At 53.5% G+C, this 26,827-nt stretch overlaps 1 protein-coding gene across 1 annotated transcript; it reads left to right on the top strand.

Moving 5' to 3' along the window:
- FRMPD3 (FERM and PDZ domain containing 3) lies at positions 1-26,827 on the top strand. Its single transcript, XM_054388771.1, has 14 exons — positions 1-151; positions 402-504; positions 885-930; positions 2,210-2,314; positions 3,339-3,446; positions 3,978-4,109; positions 4,652-4,771; positions 4,900-5,036; positions 5,896-6,019; positions 6,687-6,776; positions 8,287-8,466; positions 18,655-18,799; positions 22,390-23,211; positions 23,973-26,827. Exons 1-14 carry the CDS (start codon positions 1-3, stop codon positions 26,825-26,827), a joined length of 5,118 nt encoding a protein of 1,705 aa, XP_054244746.1.

Genomic DNA, 26,827 nt, shown 5'->3' with positions numbered 1-26,827 from the left:
ATGCCGGAGGAGCGCAGCGGCGATGATATGGAATGTGGGCAGCTGGCCGCGGACACGCTCCGACAAGTGACGGTCCAGCGGCACCCCCGCCTCGGGTTTGGCTTCGTGGCTGGCAGCGAGAGGCCGGTGGTGGTGCGCTCAGTGGCAGCAGGTAGGCTGTGCCCCGGGCTGGGGGCAGGAGGGGGATCCCTGGATGCGTCTGCAAGGTGTTAGGAAGAGCAGCAGCACCTTCCCCTAGTGGGACCCCTCCCCGGGCTCCTCTCCCCACTGGTGGGACTGTGGGGTGCCCTCCACAGCCACATACATGGGTAGGCATTTTGGGGTGCTTGGGACCCTCCTGCTTCCCCCTCACCTCACAGCCTCGGATTGCCTGGGCTGGCCCTGACCCTCTCTCCCGGCAGGCGGCCCCTCTGAGGATAAACTCCTGCCAGGAGACCAGATCTTGGCCATCAATGATGAGGACGTGAGTGAAGCCCCCAGAGAGAGATTCATCGAGCTTGTCAGGTGAGGACAACACTCGTCCCTCATCACCTCCAGAGTGGGCTCATGCCAGGTTGCTGTGCCCCAGCTGGAGCCTTGGGGTGTCAATGCACACCCCAGGCTCTGCTGTCACTGGTTGTCACTGCTGGTGTGAAGAAGCCTCAGCCTGAGCAGGGGGAGTGCCTTGGAGCAAGATCCATACCTGTTTCCACCTGGCCAAGGGGTGGGCAGCACTAGGAAAGCACCCAGAGCTATGTTACCAAGCATCCCAAGGAGTCTGCACGGGTTCCAGCCACCATCAGGCTGGGGAGGTTGGCATGTGCTCCCTCCCAGTAGCCAAATGCACATGTTGAGATCTACTGCTGTGAGGTCCCATCCACCTTCATTTCTCCTTTCTGTCACAGGACAGCCAAGGACTTCATCATCCTCACGGTCCTGCACACCCACCAGGTGAGACTGGCAGGGCCATGGGCAGCCTGAGGGGATCCCTGGCAGGAGTTAAGAGCCCTTTGGGAGACCCAAATGGGATACCTGTAGGCCCTGTGGGATCACTTAGGTAGCTCAGTTGAGGTGTTGGAGTCCAACCATCTCAAGGCTCTTCCATCTGTAGGGTCTGAGAGCTGCTGCAGCCCCACGAGTGTCATTGTAGGCACTCAGGCAGACATCTCCCTGGCCTCACAGCTAACTCCTCACAAGAGGGAGGGAGGGAACATATCACCAAACCCATGTAGTTTGTGAGGGCATCAGGCGTGTCTGATGAGTGACCTGTCAGGCCAGAGGCAGCAAGGGACATGTTGCCATTCCTGACAGACTCAGACGTCCCCGGGGAGATGGGAGTGCCAGGCTGCAGCACCAGACAGTGTGTCTGGCAGGGGTGCTGGCACCAGACAGTGCCCTGGGGCTCGGCACTTGTGTCCCTGGAGCAGACTGAACCATCATGCCAGCGTTGCTGGTGGCAGGGCATCATTTCTGCTTTACTGAGCCCTTTGATGTCAGTGAAGGAGATGAATGTGAGAGCTCCCCTGTGCTCCCCTCCTCTCCAGGAAGGAGATGGCACCATGCAGTGCTGCTCCATCAGGAGTGGGCGGTGTGTCAGGCTCCAAAAAGGCTTTTTTTTTTTCCTCCTGGCCCTTGATGGCTGCCACCCAGGACAGGCTGCTTGGCTGACACTGGTGTTCTCAGATGCAGAGGGTTCTGTGGCACCACGGTCTCCATACCACAGGTGAAGGTGGTAGGTAGAGTGCAGGTAGAGGCTCCCCAGCTCTTCACACTGCCACCAGATCTTGCAAGGCTGCTTAGGGTCCTGCAGTCTCCCATCTCCCAGTCACTTGGCTCCTCCCTTTGGCTGGAGACTCACATTGGAGGGGCTTGTCTCTCCCAGCCAGACCAGTGCCAGAGCCTCTGGGCAAGCCCTGGCTCATGTCTCAGGGCTCATCCTGCACAGGGGTTGCCAGGCACATGTGCCTTCTGGGAGTGCAGCCTTCCCCATCACCCTGAGGGTGCTGGTTTGACTTCAGGGGCTGCTGCTCATCGTTCTGGCCCTGCCTGCAGCACTGTATAACCACAGCAAAGGGGACTCACTTTACAGCCTCCTGTTTTATGGTTTGCTGCCTGTTCCTCCTCATCACACCCAAGCTTTGGAGAGGCTTTTTCTGGGATCCATGTCTGACTTTTGCTGCACCATGACTCCAAGAGCAGGCAGGTGATTTACCCAGTGCTCTCTTTCCAGTCTCCCAAATCTGCTTTCATCAGCGCAGCCAAGAAGGAGAAGCTCAGGTCCAACCCAGTGAAGGTTCGATTTTCAGAGCAGGTGACAATCGGGGAGACAGACCCAGTAAGTGCTGCCCTGCCTTCCTCCATGGTTCACCCCCTTGAGGCATCCCCTGGGCTGCAGAGCACAGGATGACTGGAGGCCACAGGGCTCCTTTCCTCCAGTTGGGCTCCGTGGGTGAGAGCAGCCCTCTGGCCCAGGGAACCCCACAGGACAGATGCCCTTGAGCACATCAGGGCATTGGGTCAGTGCTGAGGGGACATGCTGTGGTCCTCTCCTGCCCCTCCATCTGGATGGAGGCCCAGAAACTGTCCTTGGGCATCTAGTCCCATCTGAGTCCCCCTGGGTGCCCAAGGATGACTGGGGAGTGCCAGCACCTGCCCTAAGGAAGGTCTGTGGCTTCCAACCTGGTGCCAAAGGCTTGAGAGGAGAGCCCATGGATGGGGAAGGTGTTAGGCTGCAGTAGCATTCCACCCAGTGCCATTATCTCTTAATTGCAAAAAGGGTTAATTAACCAGCACACAAACCAGCAAAAAAACTAAATAGGAAAAAAAAATCAAACAACAACAATAAAAACCCAGGTAAAGTGCCTCTGGTCATTGCTAATTTTAAGCAAAATCAATTAAATAATTATCTGATTGCAATGCTTCTTGCTAAATAAAAATCAAATCTTCACCCAACTTCCTGCACAGGGCATGTGCAAGGTTGAGCTAAGGGTCAGGAAGAGGAGATTGGCTCTGAGCTTGGCACCTCGACCATCACTTCCCCTCTGGGATACCAGCTGGTGGGCAGGACAGGCTGCCAGGCACAGGCACAGCTCTGGGATGTGCTGGGTAGAGTGGGATGCCCTGGGAGCTGGAGGAGGTGGATGTGTCAGGCAGCTCTGAATTGCTCCAGCTCTGTGCTTCCCAATGGCTCAGCAGAGGTGCTGGATTTGTGAGGGAAAGGAACCTCTTGGGTGTAAGCCCAGAGAAGAGGAGGATGCCATAACTGCTCCATCACTGACACTCATTCTCTCTCCCCACTATCCCTCTGTCTCTCTGTTTCCCCCATCCTCTTTGCCTTCCCTGCTGCTGCTGTGTGCCAGGACATGTTGAAGAAAGAAGCTCTCCTCCTCATTCCCAACGTGCTGAAGGTTTTCCTGGAGAATGGGCAGATCAAATCCTTCACGTTTGATGGCAGAACCACCGTGAAGGTGGGCCCCTCAGCTCCCCTCCATGGCACTGTGATGTGTCTCTCCTCCTGCCTGCCCAATCCATTTTTCCTTGTCTCCTGCTTCCTTGCACAAATGTCAGCAGTGCTTGGTTGGCTGCAAGCTGCCACCACATGATAGATAGCCCCTCTGCCTCCTGGGGTGACACACTTTGCAGCTGGCAGGGTTGGGATTTTGCTGTCTTTCTCCCATTCCCAACTTTTCTCCTTGCTGTGAACATGCCCTCCAGCCAGGATGGATGCTCCTGTGGGTCCCACTGCCAGGGCCCAGCTCCCTGAACCCTCCCCCCAACCCCTCCACAAAACATTGCAGTGTTACCAGGGTTTGATTGCTGGTTATCTCCTGCTGCAATGTCACTTCACCCAGCAGTGGCCGGGTACCATCCTGTGGCCCTTCTGAGCACTGCAGGCCCCAGGTGCCAGGGAAGAGGGGGCTTTCAGTGGGATGCCAGCTGCCACCCACTCTGGCAGGGAGCCAGTGCCTCACACCCAAGCCTGTCTGTGATGTTTGCAGGATGTGATGGTGACACTGCAGGACCGCCTGTCCCTGAGACACATCGAGCACTTTGCCCTGGTCCTGGAGTATTCCAGCCCGGAGCAGAGCCACCGGTTCCTGCTGCTCCAGGACAAGCAGCCACTGGCCCATGTAAGCTGCTGGGTGTGGGAGGCCATTGGGTTGGCCATGGCCTGTGGCTGGGGCACAGGCAGGCTCCTCTCTCCCCAGAACAGGGCTTGACCCCCTTGTGACAAGGGTGATGTAGCCTCTCCTTGCCTCTGGCACAGTCCTGTGGGCTCAGGGTAGCAAAGGGTGGCCAAAGAGGGAGATGATCAGGGTGCTGACCATCCCACCCTGGCAGCACTGTGGAGATGCTCTGTGCTCCAGCCTAGACAGCTGTAGACAGCATTCATGAACATTCTTGGCCAGGAGAACCAGGAAGCTGGTACTGCACAAAACCAGGGATCAAATGGGGACCATGGAGGAAGCATTAGCCTTGATAACATAAACCCCTGCAGCACTAAGCAAAGTTGTCACACCAAGGAGTGCCGGGGCTGTTCCCAGGATGAAGGCATCAAGTGGTGCCTGGAGGAGAGAAATCAAATCCCCATTCAGGGGGTGGGGGGTCTCCTGCCCTGCAGGCAAACATACACAGCTCCTAGGCTCACCATCCCCCCCTGCTCCCACCACAGGTTGTGCAGAGGACACACTACCATGGCATGAGATGCCTCTTCCGTGTGAGCTTCTTCCCCAAGGACCCGGTGGAGCTGCTGCGCCGGGATCCTGCAGCCTTCGAGTACCTCTACATCCAGGTAGGGGACTCACCCCTAGGAGCTGATGGTGCTCATGGCCCATGTGTCTGCCCAGGCTGGGCCCTGTGGAGACACCCCTCAGGTGGTGAGTGCCCTGTGGCTGAGGACACCTCTCCTGCCCCCTGCAGAGCCGCAACGATGTGATCAGAGAGCGCTTCGGCACAGACCCTAAGCCAGAGATGCTGCTGGGGCTGGCTGCCCTCCACATCTACATCACCGTCTCAGCCACTCGCCCCAGCCAGAAGGTCTCCCTCAAGAATGTGGAGTGAGTCCTCCTCCCTCTCTCCATGCTGTCACACAGCCCTCCTCTGTGCCCCTCCCTGTGCTCCTGCTCACAGCCCCTGTGTAACTGGGGTGCTCCCAGTAACATCACAGGGTGCTGGGCATGAGATGCCCTAGGAGTCCCCCTGGAACTGTCTCCTGGCTTGGTAGCTGTGGTGGGTTAAAGGCATAGCCTAAAACTAGCACAATAGCAGTGAGATGCCACCCCTGGTCCCACCACAGGACCATGTAAGACCCTCACATCCAGCTGCACGTGGCAGCCTTGCCAGTGCTGGCAGGGATATTTGCTGTGAACCCAGGATCATTTCCATGGGAACCTGAGCTGATTTTTCCACCTAGCTTCAAAGGCAAGGAGGCTTGGTAAGGAGCTTGTGGCTGCATAATCTCAGCCCATCACCACGCCATGCAGCCCTGGCTCAGCCCTCCTGTGGCTCCTAGTGGTCTTAAATCCATACAGAGTCCATCTGTGCAGGCTGGCCTTGCCCAGTCTGCATGGAGAGGAAGGAGGGAGGTGGCACCTTAGAAGGACCCCAAAAGGGATTTGGGGGTTTTCCCTCCATCCCTTCACCTTACATGAAGTTGAGTGGGAGTTGGGCTTGGCTGTAGAGCTTGCCAGCACTCTGTTCTCCAGCCCATGCTGGTGGCTGTGACACCAGCCAGGGATCCCATCCAGACTGGGGACTGCCGCAGCTCCGGCTGTGGTACCAAGGAAGTGCCGGTGCGGCTCCAGCTCCCTCTGATGGCAAGAGGATGCTCGCGGGCAGCACCCGTGGTTTCTGTCCCTCTCTGCCCGTCGGAGGTGTCCCGGGCTTGGCGGCTCAGGCAGGCTTCCCTCCTCACAGGAAAGAGTGGGGCCTGGAGCCCTTCCTGCCCCCCTCGCTCCTGCAGCTGGTCAAAGAGAAGAGTCTCCGGAAATCCCTCTCGCAGCAGCTCAAAGCCCACCAGAACCAGTCTGGCAGCACCAAGGTGAGCCCAACCTGCACAGCCATGGCTCAGGGCTGCCCGCTGCTCCAGCCATCCTGTTGTCTCTTGACTGCGTGGAACAACTTTTATTGCTTCTTAAGTCCCTTTGGCTGGGAAATAAATCCTTGGGTGACAACCATGCAGCCAGTCTCTCTCCTGAATCCACTTCCAAGAGCTGATCTGGATTTTGGAGACTGCAGTGAGGATCAGTTGGATGAGAGCAGCCAAGAGTAGCAATCAGCTTGGCTGGAGCAGCACACCTCCATTAAGCCTCTGTTTATCATTAGTTCTGCTTCTGGGCTTGTAGAGCTCTGGAGGAGGCTGCTGAGCCACTGCCTGGGTTCCTGCAGCCTTCAGAGCACCTCAGGGCCATTCTGAGTCCCCCAGGAGGGTTGTACAACTCTGAGGGTGTTGTACATCAAGCATCTGGGCTCCTCCCTGGCTGTGCCTCTGCTCTGAGTCACCTCCCAGCATTTGCCCAGGATGGCAGGGGAGCAGAGAGCCTCCAGCCCATGTCAAGCCCCAAAGCTTGCTGCCAGCCTAGCCCACATCCTGAGCTGACTGTCCATGTGCTGCACACCCCTGCCTGGGACCTCCCTAATTTGTGCCAGCCTTTGCATTTCTTCCCTGTGGTGCTGGTGGTGATCACCTCTGTGATGTGTTTTGTCAGGTCTCCACAGCCCAGGCGAAGCTGCAGTACCTGAGGATCCTGAACGAGTTGCCCACCTTTGCTGGGGTCCTCTTCAACACAGTGGGACTGGTACGGTAATTCAGGATGGGCTGGGAGGTGCTTGGCATTGGTCCTGAGTGTGTGCTGGAGGGGAGAGCCAGGGAAGATGCAGCTTCCACAGAAAACACTTCCCTCAGTCTCTTACTCTGCCCTGCTGGATTCCAAGCCATCCAGAAAAGCCTTCACAGCCTGTGCTGGCAGGAGGTCAGATCTTCAGCTCCACAGGCTCAGGTTCGGCTCTGTTCTTGCCAGCCTTTTGGGCAGTCACTTGACCTGCTCAGCAAAGTCAGTTTCAGACACATGCTTATAGCTCAGTCCTACCCTGGCAACATCCTGCCACCCATTTTGCTGGAGGGCCACCCCTGGCAAAGGCCACTACATTCCCTGCTTGTCCACACAAGGAACAGCCTGGCTGGCCTTACCACCTCCATCAGCAGTGATCCATCCCCACTGCTGCTTGGCAGCTCCCAGGAAACTGCCACTGCCTTGGCCCACTCCTCCCTCATCTCCATCAGAGGCATCTCCACCCCTCACCCAAGCCACCTCACTTTCTCCATGGCAGGAGGAAAGCCACCAAGCCAAAGAGGAGAACGGTGGACCCACCAAGGCTCCTCGCTGCCTGGCTCACCTCTCCATCCCTCTCGCTCCACCTCCCATCCAGGGGTCTCCATGTAAGTGTCACCTCTGCCATCCTTCCTTTTACCCCCACCCAAGATCTCAGCACTTCCCTGGCTTCCCTTGCTTTGTATCCCGGGTTCCATCCTTTGCAGCCTTTGATCTGCTCTGCTTCCACCACCCCTCAGAGCTCCTCACCTCACAGCCCAAAGGGCTGTGCATGGGAAATCAGTGCAGGCAGAACCATGTGGTGTCTGGTCAGGGCTGTGGCTGAGTAGCCAAAGCCTGCCTCTGACACTGCCTGGGTGTGCAGCATTTGGCACCTCACCTCTGGTGTGGGTCCTCTGCTTTTTTCCTATTTTTGAGCTCTGACACCAAAACAAAGATTCTGAGGCAGCCTAGGAGATGTGGTAAAAAGCATTCTCTTCTGCACTGGTCTGCCCAGCTTCTCTTTCCCTCTAGGTCTGGCTTGAAGCATCCTTCATGGACAGAGCAGAGCAAGAAAGATCTCTGTATTCAGTCAAGGCTTTAGTCTTTCTGTTTTTTTCTAAACTGTATTCACTCCCTCCTCTCTTTCCTTCTCCCAGAGGCAGTGTCATATCAGGCAGATCTGTAACATGTTCTTACTCTCTGTAGTGACACCAGCAGCTTGAATATTTCATGTGGACAGTCAGCTCTGCTTTATTTTTAAATATTCTTGGCATCCTGCACACCTGTTCCCAGTTCTGCAGACAGGCTCAGGGAGGGCTATCATGGCACCAGCTTCACCTGCTGCTCCTGCAAAAGCCATCTGGAACCCAGCCAAGCTGCAGACTTCAAGGTTTGGCTCCACAGAGAGAGCCAGGGGTAGGCTGTGCAGCCCCAGGGTGTGTTTATTTACCCCTGTCTGTCTCTCTCTCTTTTCTCCATGTGCTTGTGATACCAGGATGAGAAGCAGCCAGCCACCACGCTTCTGGTGGGACCCCGGCATGGCATCAGCCACGTCATTGACCTGAAGACCAACCTCACCACCGTGCTGTCAGAGTTCAGCAAGGTCAGCAAGATCCAGCTGTTCAGAGAGAACCAGGGAGTGGCCCGGGTGGAGACAAGCATCCTGGATGCCAAGGTAGGCACCAGGGCTAGTGTGGAGGCTGTGGTTGAAGGTTTGGGGCTAACCTTCGAGGAGGTTCAGGACACAAATGCACGTTGGAGATTTCTAGGGACTCAAAAGCTCTTTTCACGTTGCGGTCACAGGGTCTGTGGCATCTCCCCTGCCTGTCTGGCTGCTCGTGCCATAGAGGTAGGGACTGACACCAAGGGTGTGCAGTGCAGGCATGGTGCCACTCTGACCATGACCCAGGTGCCTACCCTCTGAGACTTGGCCCTCTCTGCAGCTCTTTCCTTGCAGTCTCTACTTCAGCCATAGCCTCACAGATGTAATCACAGTGGATTTGTTTAGCATTCTTCTGCTGCCTCCTCTCCTAGTGGATTTTAGCACTTCCTCCCACCAGGCTCATTAATTCCACCGAGTCTGTTTTCCTGTTCTCACTGTGTCTGGTCCAGTAGCTCTGCTGAACTGCAGTAACACCCCAGCAGCCTCTGCCAGAGCCACACTCATCCTCATCCCCTCTGCTTCAGCTGACCCCTCCAACAGTCTCCTTGGGGTTTTTGCATTTGTAACTCAGTGGGTATTTGGTAAACTGCAGTATCTGTAATGTTCCTTCTTCTGCCTCCCACTGAAGTCAGTCATTGCCCAGGTGAAGTCTTGGTGTCCTGCTGTGCCTGTTCCTACCTTTCAAAATCCTCACACCTTCTGCAGCCTGGGTAGGTGGAAGCCCTCCTTGCACAGCTCCTCTGGCTGCCTGCGCTGTGCAGGAGCCCACTGGGTCTCCTCTATGCTGCTTACAGAGCAGGTATAACCACGATGAGTAACCCTTCTGGTTCCCCCTGGGCTGCATGTGTAAATAAATCACAGTGTTAGTACATCCATAACAGGCTGGTCACAAAAGCACACCTGACTGCCCCTGGCTCACTGGGAGCACTCAGAGTACAGCACATTCCACCCCTCACATAGAATCATAGAATTGTTAGGGTTGGAAGGGACCTCAAGGCTCAGCCAGTTCCAACACCCCCTGCCATGGGCAGGAACACATCACTCCAGATCAGGTTGCTCACAGCCACATCCAGCCTGGCCTTAAAAAACTCCAGGGATGAGGCTTCTACCACCTCCCTGGGCAAAGCTGTGCCAGTGTCTCACCACCCTCATGGGGAAGAACTTCTTCCTAACATCCAATCTGAATCTACCCATTTCTAGTTTTGCTCCATTCCCCCCAGTCCTATCATTACCTGACACCCTAAAAAGTCCCTCATTAGCCTTCTTGTAGGCCCCCTTAAGATACTGGAAGGCCAGCTCACCAGCTGCAAGCACTTTGCAGGGAGACATGTGGCACTAGTTCTGCTCCACCCTGGGAGCACACTGAGCTCACAGTGTGGTGCATGCTCCCACGGGTGCTGCTGTCACCTCCCTGGCATAGCAGAGGGCAGCCATTCCTCTCCTGGTGCTGAGACTGGTGGCAGGAGCAGCAGATGTGCTGGATGCTGAGGTGATGCTGACGTCCATCTGCTATAAATTAGGTGGCAATTCCCATGAGGCTTCTCCACAGATCTTGCAGTGCTGCTCCCCTCAGCCGTGCTCTGCAGCAGCAATTAACTCCATAACTTCACCAACCCTTTCCTGCTGTAGGAGTAAACTTTCTCTTGTGTCCCCCTCTTTCCAGCCTCCCAATTGCTGGAGAAAAGGCAGCTCACATACACCTCACAGGCACGTACACATGGCCAGCCTGAGAAATTCCAGGCAGCTGCCTGGAATTTGGTGGAAGCCACCAAAAGCCTTTCTGCCTGCCCAGAGTGGAGCAAGCATCCCATTTGTGAATCTCAGCAGGTTCAACAGCATCTTCCCAGGGCAGTGCCTGCTGTAATCTGTCTTCATTTAACCATTATCCAGAGGGCTGAGTTTTAAAGCCAGAATGTCTGCTCCAAAATGAGGCATGTGCTAATCCCATGCAGGACAGCAATGGATGAGGCAGGCTAAGAGAAGCAGTCAGAAAGATCATTACTCTGCAGTGCTAATCTGCTCTCTGCAAGGATTCTCCTGCACTGAACGTGTCAGTGGCTAAAGCCCTGGGTTGCAAATAAATCTGTTTCCACCATGAGTCATAAACCACTTGAAGCAGTGTCCTGAGTGCTCTGGGAACCTGGCTCAAATCCACGCTGCCCCTGGAAGCCTGTCAGAGCCCTGCGGATTGCAGAGCTGCTGGGAGCCTCCCTCTGGGGCCGCTGTGCTGTGCTGCCTGGTGCTGTGCTGCAGGATGTTGGTGCTGGGGCAGCTCCAGTGTGTTCCCCAGGTAACAGCAGGGATGTGGGTGAGGCAGCCTGAATCAGTGGGGTGGTGGCAGCCTGTCACTGCTCGCTGGGTTACTGTGGAAACAGCAGATGGTCAGTGACGATTAAGAGACTGATGCAGAAAGGCCGTTTGGAATGTCTGAGTGCCAGGTTCCTTGGTGCTGTGTAGCTGATCCTAAAGGTTAACAAAGGGGTCAGGATATGGAGCAGCCATCAGCTGGGAGGTCTGCACACCCCAACTGCACCAGCCAGCACCACCCAAGCGTCCTTCTCCATGGCTTGCCCGCAACCACAGCCCAGACGTACCTGCCAGGAAGGAGCTGGGGAGGATTTCCAGGTAATAAGCAGGCTTGAGGAGAGTGTAAACTGTTTGCATCTAGTTCAGGAGGAAAAGAAATGGTGTTTGTCTTAGAGAGTGTAGTTAATTGGTTTGTTTGGGAGCTTTTCCACCCTGGGCTTAAGTTTCTGCTTAAAATAGCCCATTTGAGATACAAACCCAGGGCTGGTGCCTCTGCTTTGCTTTCTTTGGTGTTTGCCACCATGGGAGTGGGCAAAGCAGGGGCAAATGCTGTAGGACTCCTTGTAGAGGAGCTGCACAACCTCAGGACAAAGGAACAAAAGCCTCCAAGGCTCTGCTGCTAGATCCACAAAGGATTTTCATTCCCTGCAATGTGTGATAGAGTTGCTTGGAGGAAAAGAGCAGGTTTTGCCTCACCTGTCATAGAGGGAGTGGGGCAGGTTTGCTTGGAAATACTGAGAAAGTTTACATCAGGCAGCTGAGGGCAGGATGGTGCTTGCCCAGCTGCACAGCAGTGGTGGTGGCATTTGGCAGGATTGTGTGGTTGTTCCCACCTGGCAAAGTTTCATCTCTGCTGGGGCCATCACTTCTCTGCTCTTCTTCCTGCATCCTGGACTTGCTGGTGTTTGAGCATTGATCCTGGAGCTGGTAGATTCATTGGGGACAAGGTGGTGGCACATGGTGTGTCTTGTGATCTTTATGCATTAAGTGTAGCTGGTCTGGGGGCCCTGTAGTGCTGGAACCAGCATTTGAGAGCAGCCAACACTTCAGAGCCAGCTCAGATTCGGGCTTCCAGGCATGCATCTCCCCTCTTCCTCTGTGAAAGACTGCAAAGTCCTCTTCTACCTCCCTGCAGCCTGGGTAGGGTAGTGCATCTCCTACCCAGCATCTGGGCAAGCCTGGCAGTGCTGATGGGGATGCAGAGGAAGCAGAGGAGCTACCTCCCCATGCTTACCCGAGCTCCCCAGTGCAGCAGGCACGGGGGGAGCTGCTTAGATCTGTAGTCTCATCAGATCCAGCTGGGTGGCTCCACCAGGTCACACCCCTGGCTGTGCAGCTCCACAGCTCCTGCAGAGGCAAAGGTTTTGTTCTTGCTGAAATGCCTTTTCAAAGGGAGCATTTCTCCTTTCTGATCTGTGCTGCTACATGCCACTGGGCTTTTTGCTATTAACAGTCTTGACACCAGCAAAAAAGCTGCTGAAGCCCTTTGAATAGGAATGAAAGAGGAACACTCAAGGAGCAGCCAGGACAAGCATCTGCAATTTAACAGAGGAGCTGTCCCGGGCTGTGCCCGGTCCCTATGCCAAGCTGCCGGGCAGGAGCCCACAGGGGCTGGCCGCTGGCCAAGCGCAATTCAATCAAAGGCATCAGGGTAATTGACTTCACATCTCCCAGCAGGGCCTGCAGCCAGCTGGCACTTCAGCCCAGCTCGAGATTCAACAGAGGAAAACAAAGGGAAAATTAATTCAGCAATGTCCCTGGCTGCTGCTGTGCCTGGGCTCTGGCTAGTGGTGTGTGTGTGCCAGCAGCCTCGGCGTGCTTCCAGCCTGCCGTGGCCATGAACAGCTACCATGCCTGGCCAGGGTGCAGCCTTCCCCTCTCCCTGCTGGAAGGAGCCAAGTCCTGCCTGCCACCCACCCCTCCTTCTCACTGGTGATGGGATGGTGACCCCTTTGCCACAGCTGGTGGCAGCAGCTGCTGGTGTGGCCACAGCTGGCCCTGAGCCCAGTGGTACTTCCCCCAGCAGAGTGTGGCAGGGAGGTGCTGTGAGTGCCATACGTGCATTTGCCAAATGGTAGCCTGAAAATGGTGGGAAGTCCACCACACTGAGGAGGGCAGGTGAAGCCAGCATTACTCTCATTTGTGAAAGCACTGGCTGAAACCCACCAGATTTCTTCTACATGAAGAGTGAGGCTTGGGAGTGATGATGGACCTAAAGGCTCTGGTTCCCTAAGCTGAAATTCATCTTTATTTGCATTAAGCCACTCTGAAACACTTCATCTCATGGGAGAGAGGGAGGGATTGAGAAACTTCTTGTGGCTCAGTACCTGGGGTGAGAGTGGTAGATGAAGTTTGCCTTCCTCACAGAACCTTTCCAGCGGGATGTAAAGCAAAGCACATCCCAGCATGTGGAGCCAGCCCCAGTGCCATCCACAGCACCCAGAATAGGAGCCAGCTCAGGTACACAAGAGTCAGACAGCATGTGGAGAGGATTAGTTTCCAAGCCAAAGTTTCAAAGCCAAATTTGATTTGTTTATTTTTTAAAACAAGCAAACATAAACCTAAGCAACCAAAGAGTAGACCTGAGGCACCCAGTGCTGCAAGTGCAGCCTGGTGATGCTGCAACCTTAGGAGTCCTGAGAAGTTGGTGATCCTGAGGGTCTTTTCCAACCTGAATGTTTCTGTGGTTCTGTGGAGTTGCTTCAATAGCTAGGAAATGTGGAGGATGCCAAAAGCACCAGCAGGCTTTGGTTATTAGAAATGCCAGCAAAGAACTGGAGCCCTTTGAGCAGCTGGCAGCTGCACCATGATGAGGAGATGTAGACTGGACCTGCACCTTCCCTGGGACACAGCACCACCATCAAAGCAAAGAGGAGGAGACACCATCAAGTTTTCAGCCTAGAGAGGTAGCTGTCCATCCACTCTAACATTTGGTGGGACCATGCAGGGAGGAGGGATGGTGTTCAGCTGTCAGAGGTGGCAGCTGCTCAAACCTAAAGGAAGGAGACACTGCTGCAGAAACCTGAAGATCTGCTGCTAACAAAGGCAGGAGGTTTATTGATCAACATCTGGGAAATAATGGTCCTAATCACAAGCAGCCTGGTATTGATAGAACTGAGTTAATAATGCTTAAAGGGAAGGAAGGAAAGGTCAATGTACAAGTGAAAAATTGACTGCTGTCTCATTAGGCCTGGATGCCTATATTATTAAATATAAACTTAGCAGTGCACCTCAAGTAAAACCAGGGGGCATAAATTATGCAAATTCAGCCCCAAGCTTTCTGCTGCACTACATTAAAGGAAGCAAGGTAAGACCCAAAGTCCATGATAAAGGGGAGAGATTAAAAGGAAATGCACAGAAGCTTAAGGGTTATAGCACAGGTAGATTGGCTCATAAATTAATTTAAATATGAAGACTGTTAAGATCCTCCAGCATAACCTTGGCCATAAAATTCCCTTCAGACATTCCTTTATGAAACCTTCACCTTTGTCTGAACAAGAGAATATCCTCCAAAAGGAGGTTTGATTTAAAGGCAGGGCATAATAGAAAAAGCCCTACATCCTTAATAAGCTAATGGAAAACTCCTCTCTTATATCCAGTATAAATGTGTTTTGTTTTGCTTTCCAGAGAGAATGGTTGCCAAGCAGGAAATTTTAAGTGGAAAAAAAAAACCAAGTCCTTTTCTCATTAGGACTAGAAAAATCTAGAAAAACAATGTGAGTGAAAGATCAGAACATCAATAATTTCGGGCTGGTTCTCTTGAAGATTTGCTTCTTTTCTTGCTGGCAAATTACAGGTCAGAGATGAACCTTTACCTGTGCATCCCGCTGGGAATCTGCTGCTTGGCAGTTTTAGAGCAGTGGGATTATCCCAGTAAGTTTGCTTTCACCCTAAAAGTGCTGCTGCCCTGACAAGAATCAAATGGACAGTTCTGCTCTGGCATCCCAGGGAAGCAGAGCCCCTGGGGCCATCAAGGTGTGAGCCCTCAACTCTGTTACAGCAAGAATGTGCCCGTGAGGAAGAGGAAGAGGATGGGCTGGTTGGCATGAGACATGCCATCAGTGCACTGAGGGAGGATAACCAGAGAATTATCCTAGGAAATAACTTGTCCCCATTGTTCATTAACACCATCTCATGAGAGAGAGGTCCTGCATTTTGTGGCTGCTTCCACAAAAATCAGTGCCAGCAGGGCAGGGAGCAGGTCTTAGAGGAACTGGATCATAAATTAATTTAAATGTGAGGTCTGTGAAGATCCTCAAGCATAACCTTGGCCATAAAATTTCCTTCACACACTCCAAACAACCAGTTTTGCTCCTGCTGCCTCCTTATCTGCCTTCCAGCTGCTCACACAAGTCTCTTTGCTCTACTGCACCACCAGGTTTGGAAAACTGATGAAGATTCACACTCCTCCAGGTTGCTGCCCTTTTGTCAGGTCTATTGTCATTGAGTAGTGAGCTGAAAAACTTGCAGGGGGAGGCAGGGGTGTTACATGAAGCACAGCTCCTTGGGGACTAGGCTAATGCTGACCACAGACACAAGTCCTCAGTGCTCTTTGCAGGGTGTTCACAAAGGAAAGGAGGTCAGTGCCTTTCACCATAAGACAGGTGTCACAAGGAAGCCCCAGGCACAGACTGCAGTCTTGTGCTCTTGTTACTTAGAGCATCTCTCTGCAATCCTGCCCTGAATCTACCATCTAAACCCCTTAGTAACATTAGTTGGGAAATGTCCATGCAGCAGTTCAGAAAGTCAATGTTTGCTCAGCTCACCTGTGCCTGGCTGTCGCTGTGAGACCTCATTTGCCTTGCCTGCATGGAGCAGGGTGACCAAAACTGCTGATGTCTAAAAACAACACTTCTGTTAGCTGCCATCCCTGACACCTCCTCTTTGCAGCCTGAGTGCCCAAGGAAACAAGGCAAATTACTTTCAGATCTGTTTGCCACTTTCAGGGAGGTATGGCAGCAGGGTCTAAGTGTCAAAGGCAGCTGAGCTGCTGCAATCTCAGCAAAATTACCTAGGTGGGTGGAAGAGAGAGATTCAGCCTTGTAACCCCATGTGAGAGAGGGTTACGGCTAGACCCCTGTTAGGCAGCAGCAGAGAAGCCACCAAAGCCAGGGGAGACACACAGCTTGACTGGAAGAGCTTTGTTGAGGTCCACTGTCTTTTCAAACAGCCAAGAATCTATCAGCAGGACATGGAACCCCTGCAGTGCTGGTCCCTGGGACATGAGGAGCTCAGTGGATGGCTTCAAGCTGCCCTTGAAGTGATTTAATCCCTAATAACAATATTTGAACGCTTGATAATTGGAGAAGAACTCTCAGGTTTCTCAAACCCCTCCCAAAGCTCTATTAAGGTTCCTCATTTAGAGAGAGACCTGCAATTAACCCCAGCATGCCATTGCTGGAAGCCAGCCTGGAGTCTGGGCTGGGTCAGACCTGGCAGGGAGCTCAGGACATTGTGGTACTTTTAGGCTGTGCCTAGAAACTCACCAGAGGCATCTTGGTGCATTGTGTGCATTTTATTTGTAGGCAAGAAACACCAGTTGAGGTGATCCTGTCTCCCTTCAAGAGGTCTGACCCAGGAGCTGCTTCTTGCCAGCCCATCTCTGATGGATGGAAGGATCCTGAAGCAGAAGTATCTAAGAAAAGATGGAAACAGGGCTGGGTCTCAAAGATGCTGGTACCCAGCTGGAGTACCAGGACTGAACAGCAAGCACAGGCAGGGAGGCAGTGAAGGTCCATCCACGACTGTGCCACTCAGCTTTGGTGTCTCCAAGAGCTAGCTGTGAATCTTTGGTGTGTGACTTGCACATGGTGGAAACTACCCCCCTGGTTTTCCTTTGGAAAGGGAATTCTCAGCCCACCTTGGCCTCTTCATTTAATCTCCATGTGGCTCCTCAGCAGCCACGGCCTCCCTCCCCTTGGTGTTTGCTTCCTTTCCTGTTGCTAGCAGTCAAACCCTTGCTGCTGCATGAGGGAGAAGGAAATGCATTCATGTCTCTTTATTCAACAGATAGCCTGAAAAGCCCAAGAAGGCTTAGCCCTGCGTGGAAGGCACTTGTTTTAAGGATGCTTCATATGTCAGAATGAGAACACATGGTTTCCTTTCATCACTTATGTCAAGACTGGAGCTGGGCTAAGAGGTGTCACCACCACCCCCCCACCCCCCCCCCTCAGTGCTGCATGCCTGCTTCCTTCAAGCTATGAGAGAATTTCTTCTCTCCTTTCTATCTTGATACTTTCCCTTTGATCTGTGTCATCTCAGATCCATTTTCTATGAGGCAGGAAAAACCTTGTGAAGTGGGCAGGGAGAGAGCCTCTCAGAAGAAGGCATTCACTTGTCAGGTTATTTCTCTTCCACATCAGGTTACTACTTGTTATTTCTCTTCCTGCACAGCAGACAAAGAGGGAACTTCTTAACCCTGGTCCTAGGAGGAATCCAGCCCTGCCAGAGGCTGGTTTGGCTTGGGGATCACACATGGCTCAGCTCAGGGATGATGGTTTCACACCCTGGTTTACTGCATTGTAGAGTCCAGGGTGTGATATGCTGTCAGGCTGGCACTTCCTTTGCCAGGTGGCTTAAAAAAGCAAGTTGTTGAGCAGAGCACAGAGCTGGTCAGTGGGAACCAGCAGCCTTCTGTGGTTATAAAACAAGAAAACCAAAATAGCTTTAATGCTTTTCACACTGCATAAGCTTAAGTGGTTTTTAAAACAGGTTTGTTTTGCCCTGGATGTGGAAAATGAAGTCTGAGTCCTGGAGGACTGTCAGTGTGCAGGAGCCCAAGCATGGCTGGATGGGCAGCTCAAGCCACAGCAGCAGTTAAATATCCCCAAGTTGCCTCAGATTAGCCCTGTAGCTGGGTATAAAGGTCCTGTAGGCAGATGTGCATTGTACAGGGGGTAGATGATGGCTGGAGCTGCCATGCATTAACTTTATTGAAGGCACTATTACATTTTTTCCCATCTCACAAATCCACCTTGAGCAGTGCTGGGAGCTCAGTCCAAGCATGGACCACTTGACTGAGCTGTGCTAGGGCAGGCTGCTCTGCCCAGCCAGATCCTAGCACTGCCTCACTGGGCAGGGAAAAGTGGATCCCACCCCAACAGCTTCTCCAGCTAGCTAACCTTCTCCCTGGGACAAGCCAGGAGTCAGGGAGCTGGGGAGTCATGGTGTCTGCCACTAGACTGCACAGTGAGGTGATAAGTGGCACACAGATCACATCTGATTTTTCCTTCTCTCTAAAGCAAAGCAAAGCTCTTTTTTAGCGTGCAAATAAATGCTCTCCTAAAAAAGAAGACACCATCTGCTCCTGAGCACAAATTTAATTTTCTGAAGGGTTAGACTTAAATAAGATACACAGGCTGAGAGTGGTGGCTGGGAGAGCCTGTAATGCAGTTTTGCCCCTTCTACATCTTGCTGGAAGCAAATGTCTTACTTGAAGGGAGGGCAATGTAGGCCTGCAGTGAAACACAGGCTCTGGCGGCTGGAGACTCCACAAATTCTCTTAGTTCCCCAGAGCCTCGTGGTGAAATTGGTGCTTGCAGGTAGGCTTAGAACGTTGTCATGCAGATAACACCATCAGAAGCCAGCTGCATGGGGGGCCCTGGTATTCACAGGCTGTGCCCTGTAGGGCTCCACTTTCCTCATCATCCTTGGGGAAGGCAGCAAGCAGAAGTCCCAGCTGCAGCAGGGTCCTTCCTTGTGCACAGCGATTTGCTGGGTGATCAGGAGCAAGAATGTGCACCTGGCTGTGTTCTCCTGTGTGGGTGCTAAAAGGGTCAGCCAGCTCCCCAGTTACACCAGTGCAGGGCTGCAGCACAACCCCCTTGAAGCACAGCTCCCATGTCACCTGAGGTGCATGGCTTGGGCTCAGACTTTGCCTTTTCTGCCTTCCAGCCGCTGGTGTTGCTGATGGAGTGGCCTGAAGCCACCAACTTCGCCTGCCTGATTGCAGGCTACTGCCGTCTCCTGGTGGACTCCAAGAAGATGATATTCTCCAGAGCCCCCAGCCAGCCACCCCCACCTCAGATTATCAAGGCAGGTATGTTTCAGCCTCTGCTTTCTGTGCCAGCCCCTTCCCCATCCTCCTCCTCCTCCCTCTGCCCAGAGCTCTGCAGCATTACAAAGGGGTTTCTCTGGCACCTCCCCTCTGCTCCCACTCCCCCTGCAGAACCAGCAGAGTCCCTGTTAACCAGAAATCCTCATTTGGGATAAGATGTAACTTGTGGTGTCAGCCTGGGCCCTAAACACTGCAGGTGGTGTTCCAGCAGCTCCCTGAGCAGATCCTGGAGGTGCTCTTTAAAAAAGACCTCCAATGCTGCCAGCTAAATGCTGGGTCCTCACAGAACAGCCTGGGCATCATTGCAGGGATGCAGCACACACTTCTTGGCTGACATTCTCACTCCAGAGAGCAATGTGAGTGTCTGCACTTAGCCAGGGACTCTGCTCGTGCTGCCTTTGGACGCTGCTGCCTTCATCAGTGGGGATCTGTGCTGCAGGGGCAGCTCTCCAAGCATGGCTGCTCTGCTGATTTTGTACATCAGGAAGGAAACTTTGGTGTCCCAGTTTTTCAGGTGCCCAGCCTGATGGGGGGAACAGAGGGCTGGTCTGGGCACAGCAGGAAACCAGAACGGATAAAGACAGGTCCTGCCCACCAGGCACCGATGCTCTGTTCCTTGAGGGTGGATTGCAGGTGAGGGTCACTCTCAGGATGATTGATGATTCTCAAGAGTGATTTCAAACAAGAGCCAACAACAAGCAAAGGTGGTGGTGTTCCATGCAAGTGTTCACATTGAGTATGTTTTGCATAGGGAAATATAAAATGCAGGAACAGTGGCTGGAGATGGGCAAAATACCAATCCAGCTGACTCTGGAAGGTTGCCTCCAGACCTCCCCAGTGACACTGCAGCTCCAGAGAGGTGTGACAAGTCTTCAGGTTAGCTGGAAGAGTGTCAAAACTGCCTCCTCAAGGTGGGATTCACTGAGAGAAGTGAGAGGAGTACCAAGAGCTAACATGGTCCTTGGAGAAGGACTTGGTGCCTCTGAGGAAAGCACCTGGGCATGGACTTAGCACCTGTGGGAGGGCACACTCAGAAGAGGCATCAGGAAAACATCCGTGGCAACCTCTATGAATGCAGGGAAGGACCTGGCAAGGGATGTTAGTGCAAATATACACATGTGGTTTCCTTTCATTTCTTCACCTGCACCTCTTAGTGGCCGCTGCCACTGTGCTCTGGGTGCCCTGCAGAAACACATCTAGTCACATTTTGCTCTCAGTGTTTCCACCTTAACTGGCAATCATCAGAGTGGTCCCTCCCTGGATCATGTCACCCTGATATGTGCTACAGGGACAGGTGGGGCACACAGCTGTGGGGAGTCCAAAGAATGTGGTAGGGAGTGCAGAGCATCCCAGGACACCCCTGAGGGCTTGGAGGGAGGTTGGCAGCTCCCACGGTTAGTGGTCACTCAGGGGATGGCTCAGCATGTAAAGGTGGAGCTTTTACACACTCTGGCAACAGTGATGACCCTGAGGTGTATTTCCTCTGGGAGACTTTGCTTCATGGCCATGGTCCAAATCTATGCCAAAAGCAGGGTACTAGGTCTTTATCTTGTCAGTCTCAAGAAACCAGTGGGGCTGGAGTGAGTGTCAGAGGAAGTCACAGTGCAGGTAGGAGAGTGATGGAGCAACAGATTCATGGTCTTCATACCAAAGAGCTAGTCTCTTACTAGCTGGCCTATCCTCAAGAGTGCAATGAACACCTCTCTGGCCAGCAGAGTGAAAACAGTTTCCCTGCAGTTCTAGTGCACTCATCCCAGCCACTCAGACATCCTCCAGATGAGTGAATTTAGTGCGTATTGAGAAAACAAAGTCCTGGTCTCTTTCTGGCTGCAGGCTGAGCTGTCAGGAGCTAGGCAGATCACAGGGAGTAAGGACTGATATCATTAGCACATCTCTGCAGGAATGATAAGAAAGCCCCACTGGGACAAGCCAAGTTAGCCCAGGTTTTGACTTGCCAGGCTGCAGACAGGCTGTGCCAGGATCTTCAACGTAAAATCAGGCCCTGGCTCGTGCTGTGTGCCTAGAAGAGGTGCACATCCATCTTCCCTGTGGCCCATTGAAACCTCCCACTGAACTGCAGACATTTTTAGGAATGCAGGCTCTGTCTGGATGTTGTCAGTTAGATCCATCTCTCCACATCTCCCTGCAGAGCTGCATGCCAGATCCTTACCCTCCCCAGGAAGGGTTGTGCCGTGCTGGAGCTGCACAGGCTGTTTACCTCCCACTCCTTTCCTCTCCCCACTCACACCAACAACCACTCTCAGCCAAGCAGCTCAGTGACCTTGCTCTCAACTCTGTGTCAGGACCTCCTCTCCCAGAGCACCCAGCAGTTGGATTATGGATTTTAGGGGTTTTGCCACATTCAGCAACAAGCCCTGGTTTGGTGTGGGCAGCCAGTGAGGCTGTCCAAGCAGGGCAGGCTGCTGGCATGACCTATCAGAGGTGTTTGGCATTGGGAAAGCCTCTGCTTCAGTCCATGCTACCCCAGCCCAGTGCTGAACACATCCCCAGCTGCAGCAGCCTTGTGTTCACTCACAGAGCTGCCATCTCTGGGTACTGGTATGTCCACTAATGGGAAATATGTTTTTATTGGGATTTTAGCATTGCAGGTGATGAACAGGGTAATACAAGCATGTGTTTGGGAAGACAAATTGTTCAGTTTGCTGGAGTAATGAATTTAATTAGGATTTATGTAATTTAATTTATACTTCGTAAGATGGAGCCTGCATCTCCCCTGGCATTCATTGTCAGCACAGCTGCACCATTCACCCTCTAATGCAGACAGATGCCCCTCCTGAGGGCTGGACCACTGGCCAGAAGGTCAGCCAATATTTCAGCTGCTTGCCTTGCAGAAGGGAGCAAGGGGAGGCTGTCTCAGGGTTAATAGCAGAAGCAGAGGGCTCCGTTGGAGCTTGCCTGAACCAGTATGTGTCAGGCAGGTAGAAACAATTCATGGACTGCAGGCAGTGAGGGGCAAGGGACTTGAGTGTTGTCTGTCACTTAAAGTCAGACAAGCTACATTGCTCATCACCCTGAAAAGCCTTCTGCACCGAGATGAGGGGTGATGGTTTGAAACTAGAAGAGGGTAGGATCAGGCTATATACAAGGAAGACATTTTTACAATGAGGGTGAAACACTGGAACAGGTTGCCCAGGGAGGTTGTAGATGCTCCGTGCCTGGAAACATTCAAAGTCAGGCTGGATTGGGCTCTGAGCAGTCTAGGTGAAGATGTCTCTGCTCATTACAGGGAGGTTGGACTCAACCTCTGAAGGTGCCTTCCAAACCATTCTCTGATTCTGTCATCAGCCACATGCAGGACATTTCTTCCTGCAGTCATTACTGGCAGATGGGCCCAGAGGAGGTCAGAAGACATTTTTCCCAAAGACCAGCCAGAGTGCCTGGCTGTATCACAGGAATCACACATGTCCCACTGCAGGCCAACACACCAAGGGCTGGAGAACAGAGAGCATGTCGGGGCTTCTGCAGGATGCACAGGAGCTTTCCCATGCTCTTTTCCCCCCTCCTCCTCCCGGGTGCTTCTGTCTAACGTGCCTGTTGTGGTTTTGGTTTAGATTACATCAACGCACACAACCTCCAGCAGCCTGCTGCAGCGGGGCACGGGGGAAGGAAGGAGAGTGGCTTGGTGGATGGCTCTGCCGCCAGCGCCGGAGCAGCCGGGGCTCCGGCCACTAGGGTTTCGGACTCGGAGCTCATCAGCTTTTGCTACCTGCATATGCGAGAGCAGAGGAAGGAAAGGGAAAGCAGGACGGATATCAATGAAAACCTGATTTTTTTTGAGGAAACTCGTCCCAGGACCAAATCTGACCCCACTCCCAAAAGCTCTGGCCAAGGCTACAATGGGACAGCTAAGGAGTACGATCCAGATGGCCTTGACCGAGACAGGCACCTGAGCAGGGCCAGGGCACACACCATTGACACCCACCTGTGGACCGACGCCTCGCACTTCTACTGTGAGTCCTGCCAAGCCAAGATCAAGAGCCGCCTGGCCTCCAGCAAGGGGGGCAAGGCCGGCAGCGGCCGGGACAATATAGTGGACTTGATGTCGCTCCCCCCTCCCGGGAGCGACGAGGAAGAAGACGAGACCACGTCGTTGCTCCCCGCCATCGCCGCCCCGCCTCCCGGCTTCCGAGACAACAGCTCCGACGAGGACGACCCCAAGCGCCGGGCGGCTGCGCAGAGCCAGGAGCAGGGCCGGCACCTCTGCAGCATCCTCTACGACGAGATCCCGGTCACGCTGATAGACAGCGTGCAGCCGCGGACGGTCCGAGACCATGCCCAAGAGCTGGACGATGCTCTGGTGTCCACCCTGCAGGCCCTGGAAGCCCTGGCTGCTTCAGAGGATTGTCCGCACCCCCCACCACAGCAGACAGCAGGTATTTCAGCCGCTGTGACTTTCCTTTTTCCCTCATAGCCTTTTTTTCCCATGGTACATGATTGTGGAGCAGCTTCTGGTAAAAACTAAGTTGTGGCAACGGCCAAGCCGCTGCTCAGAAGATTTCTAAGAAGCTGCGGTGGGATTCCTCTCCCTGGCAGTGGCTGAAGGAGTGTTTTGGTTATCTCGCATCTGCCGTGGTCCATGTGCCACGATGCTGGGGTGAGGCACTACTAATGCAGTACTGTGAGCTGAGTTCCTCCCTGCTGTGGCCCCACATGCCTGGTATCTTCAGCCCTTGGTCTTCACAGGTTCCCACCCACGTTTTGCAGTATGTGAGCCCTTCACGGGGCAAGCCTGCTGTCAGATGGGCGTCTCTGGGACCAGCCTGCCGGCAGCACAGTCCTTTGTCCCTCTCCCTGCCTTGGCGGCCCTGCTCACTATGGCAGAGTAGCTGTTGCCCGATTTTCCTTTTTGCTCCAGACAAGTCCCAGTAGCTCTGCTATTGCTGTCACTGGAAAGCTTCCCAGGACTTTTCTTGGGCAAAGAGCTCTTGTTGAATTAAGCTAGCAAGCCAGCTCAGCTCAGAGTCATCTCTCTTAAAAGCATTAACTCTTAGTTACACGAAATCTCTGGAGTTTCTCCAATGATAAGCTGTGTCTTGAATTCCTGGGACCCTCCCACTTCATGGAGTTCCCCTCTCCTGCACATACCAGTGTGGTGTGAGTGTTGTTGTGGGGTTTTCTTTGTGTCCCTCCTCAGGTCTTATTGTCCTGGCTGCCATCACTCCTGAGTCATCCTTGGATTCTGGCCATGAAACCAATTCCTCAGAGCTAACAGATGTCTCAGAGATGGTCTCTGCTATGAAGCAGCATCAGAACGCAGCCTACTTCCTTGCTCAACACATCAACAAAGAAAACCTCCTGGCCAGAAAGGATTTGCCTTTCCGAATCCAGAGCTGTGCTGCCCAGGCTGTTCTCACCTCACCCTACCCCCTCAGCCGCCAGGAGCCGAGCCCTTCACTGAAGCCAGCAGCATTCTCTCACCAAGGCCCTGACCTTACCAACTGCAAGAGTAAGCAGGAGCAGCAGCTCGCTGAGCAGAGCTGCAGCTTGGATGTCCAGCCAGTGCTGACCTCCCAGTCTCCAGTGCCAGGCTCTGAATGCAAAGGTGCAGGCCACACAAAAGCTGCCTTTGAGGTATCTCTGCATGCTGCAGCAGCCCCGAGCAGGGAGCAGGCACAAGATCCACAAGAGAAGATACCCAAAGAGGTCCAGCCGAGCTCCAAGCTCCTCCTGGATCAAAAAAGTGGTGTAAGTCCAGCCGTCATTTCAGCTGCTCTGCAGCAAGTGGCTAATGCAAAAGGATCAGTTCCCCAAGTGGCAGCAGCCTCAAAAGAAGAGAAGAATATGAATGGTACCAGCAGCTGTGCATCATCCAGCAGCAAGCCTTTGAAACTTAAAGGAGGTCCACAAACTGCAGAGACATTATGCAACTGTCAGCAGCAGCAGCAGCAGCAGCTTTCTCCACAGCAGCACTGTGAAGTTTCTCCAAGCCCTAAAGAAGCTCATGGCAGCAAGGCTGAAGCTTTACACCTCGCCTCAGCGGGTGAGGAAACAATGCCCAGTAAGACTTTTGCCTCTAAAAGCTACCAGCAAAAAGCGAGTAGAGAAGATCCAGGAAAAGCCACAAGCAGAGAGCCAGTTCAGAAGGCAGGTGGGGAAGCCACAAGCCTCATCTTTCAGAAACATACAGCTCCTTCAAACCAAGGACAGAAAATGCAACAGGAAAGTTCAGCCAAAAGCTTAAAAGCCGAGAGCAGCAATCTGCACTCTCCATCACCTAGTAGCACTTTCAGGAACACCAGTGAGGAACCCAAAGGGCCAATCCAGCTGGTGCCCAGATCTGAGAGCCTGCAGATCAGCACTGTGCCTTCCAAAAAAGCAGAAAAAGTCCTGGAGGTGACCCAGCAAGATGCTGATGTCCCAGCTAAACCCAAAGCTCCAAAGGCTCCCTTCAGGTTGAGGAACCTGTTCTCTGCAACATTTCCAACACGGCTGAAGAAGGAGACAGACGAGAGGCAGGCTCAGCTGCAGAAGGTGAAGCAGTATGAGCTGGAATTCCTTGAAGAGCTGCTCAAGCCAAAGAGCAAAGGTGACCTCCCACCACAGGAGTATCTGCACCCTCCCGCCCCTGGGCGCTGCAGCTGCCAGCTCAGGAGCAGTCCTGTGCAGAAAGTGCCAGGGATGTCCAGGGAGCAAAGGCGCAGCTGCGACTGCAAGCGGATTTGTAGGGGGGTGAGGCCACCACCCAATCAGCTGCTGATGCCAGCAGAGGTGGAGAGGCAAGGGAGGGATAACGTTAGTGACGAGCAGAAGCAGGCAGAAGCCATCAGGCTGGCAGGTGTGAGCAGCCCTTCTAAAGGCAAGCGGATCCGCTCCACAAGCCTGGAGTCCAGAGACTGCCGCTCGGAGCCAGAGAACAGCCTGTCCTGCTTGGCAACCTGTGCTGCCCGGGGCGAGTGCGTGGGGGCTCCACACTACAGGAAGCTCCTGCGGCGCTACAGCGTCAGTGAGATTGATAAGACTGATATGGCATCCCTGTCCTCAGACATCTACCAGAGCATCTACACAACCAAGCAGAAAGGACCCCAGAAAGAGCCCGAGACCACCGTCCTTTGTCCTGTTCTGAAGAGCAAAATCCAGGAAGCCTCTGCCGCAGCTGACCCTTCCTACGTCCAGTTAGCACAGGAGAAGAAGAACCAGAAGGCTTCAGCGGTGTTCTCCGTCCAGGAAGAGATGTATCCAAGACTTGCTGAGCTGCAGGATGAAGATATGGAGGACAAGAAGTGCTGCTCCATCCGGTACTGCTTCTACTACAGGAAATGTGATGTTGCAGATGATGGGAGCGAGAAGGATGAGCTGTCCTATTCCATCCCCATGCAGATACTCCCAGGAATGAAGCTGAACAATCAGATGGTCCCAGTCATGAGCAGGACTCTTCAGGTCCTAGATGCAACAGCCTGCAGCAGTTCCATTGACAGTCAGACCCAAGAAATAGATCTAAGGACCTCCAGTTTTGAGGGGAGCCTGGCCAAGATCAACACCCTTCGAGGCCATGCCTACAGCTTTCCCAATGGGTTTCTGCAAGTGCAGCTGGACACCAACGAGCTCCTGACTATCCTGAGGCAGTGTGTGACGAGCCCTGATGTCCAGGACTGCAAACCCTACATCTCCCAGCTGGCTGAGTACAAGCAAGAGCTTGCCCTCAAATTCAAGGACTTCCGGGCCTCCTGCCGCCGCGTGGCAGCTGTTGACAAGAGCCCTACCCACATGCTCTCTGCCATCACCAGCAGCTTCCAGGTGCTGAGCAGCCTCATCGAGACGTTTGTGAGGCTGGTGTACGTCGTGCGCTCCGAGTCCCAGCGCCAAGAGCTGCTGACAAAGGTGGAGGAAGTGGTGAGAAACTACACCTTCCTCCTGAAGGCTGCAGAGGAGTCCACAGCCAGAACGCTGAGCCACCAGCAGACAGCGGAGCAGCTTGCCCACCAGTCAGCCACGGTGGCCACGGTCATGAGCACGCTGACACGCTCCCTCAAGACACTGATCAATAAGTAA

The sequence above is a fragment of the Indicator indicator genome, chromosome 17 (assembly GCF_027791375.1).
Source record: "Indicator indicator isolate 239-I01 chromosome 17, UM_Iind_1.1, whole genome shotgun sequence".
Taxonomy (NCBI): Eukaryota; Metazoa; Chordata; class Aves; order Piciformes; family Indicatoridae; genus Indicator; species Indicator indicator.
The sequence above is the reverse complement of the archived record's forward strand: the minus strand, read 5'-3'. Positions and strand labels throughout refer to the sequence as shown.

Bases quoted from the DNA above. Each gene is read 5' to 3' on its own strand.
- FRMPD3 (XM_054388771.1), top strand. From the start codon at position 1: ATGCCGGAGGAGCGCAGCGGCGATGATATGGAATGTGGGCAGCTGGCC. The intron at 2,315-3,338 runs GTAAGTGCTGCC...GCTGTGTGCCAG, and splicing joins CAATCGGGGAGACAGACCCA to GACATGTTGAAGAAAGAAGC. The intron at 23,212-23,972 runs GTATTTCAGCCG...GTCCCTCCTCAG, and splicing joins CCCACCACAGCAGACAGCAG to GTCTTATTGTCCTGGCTGCC.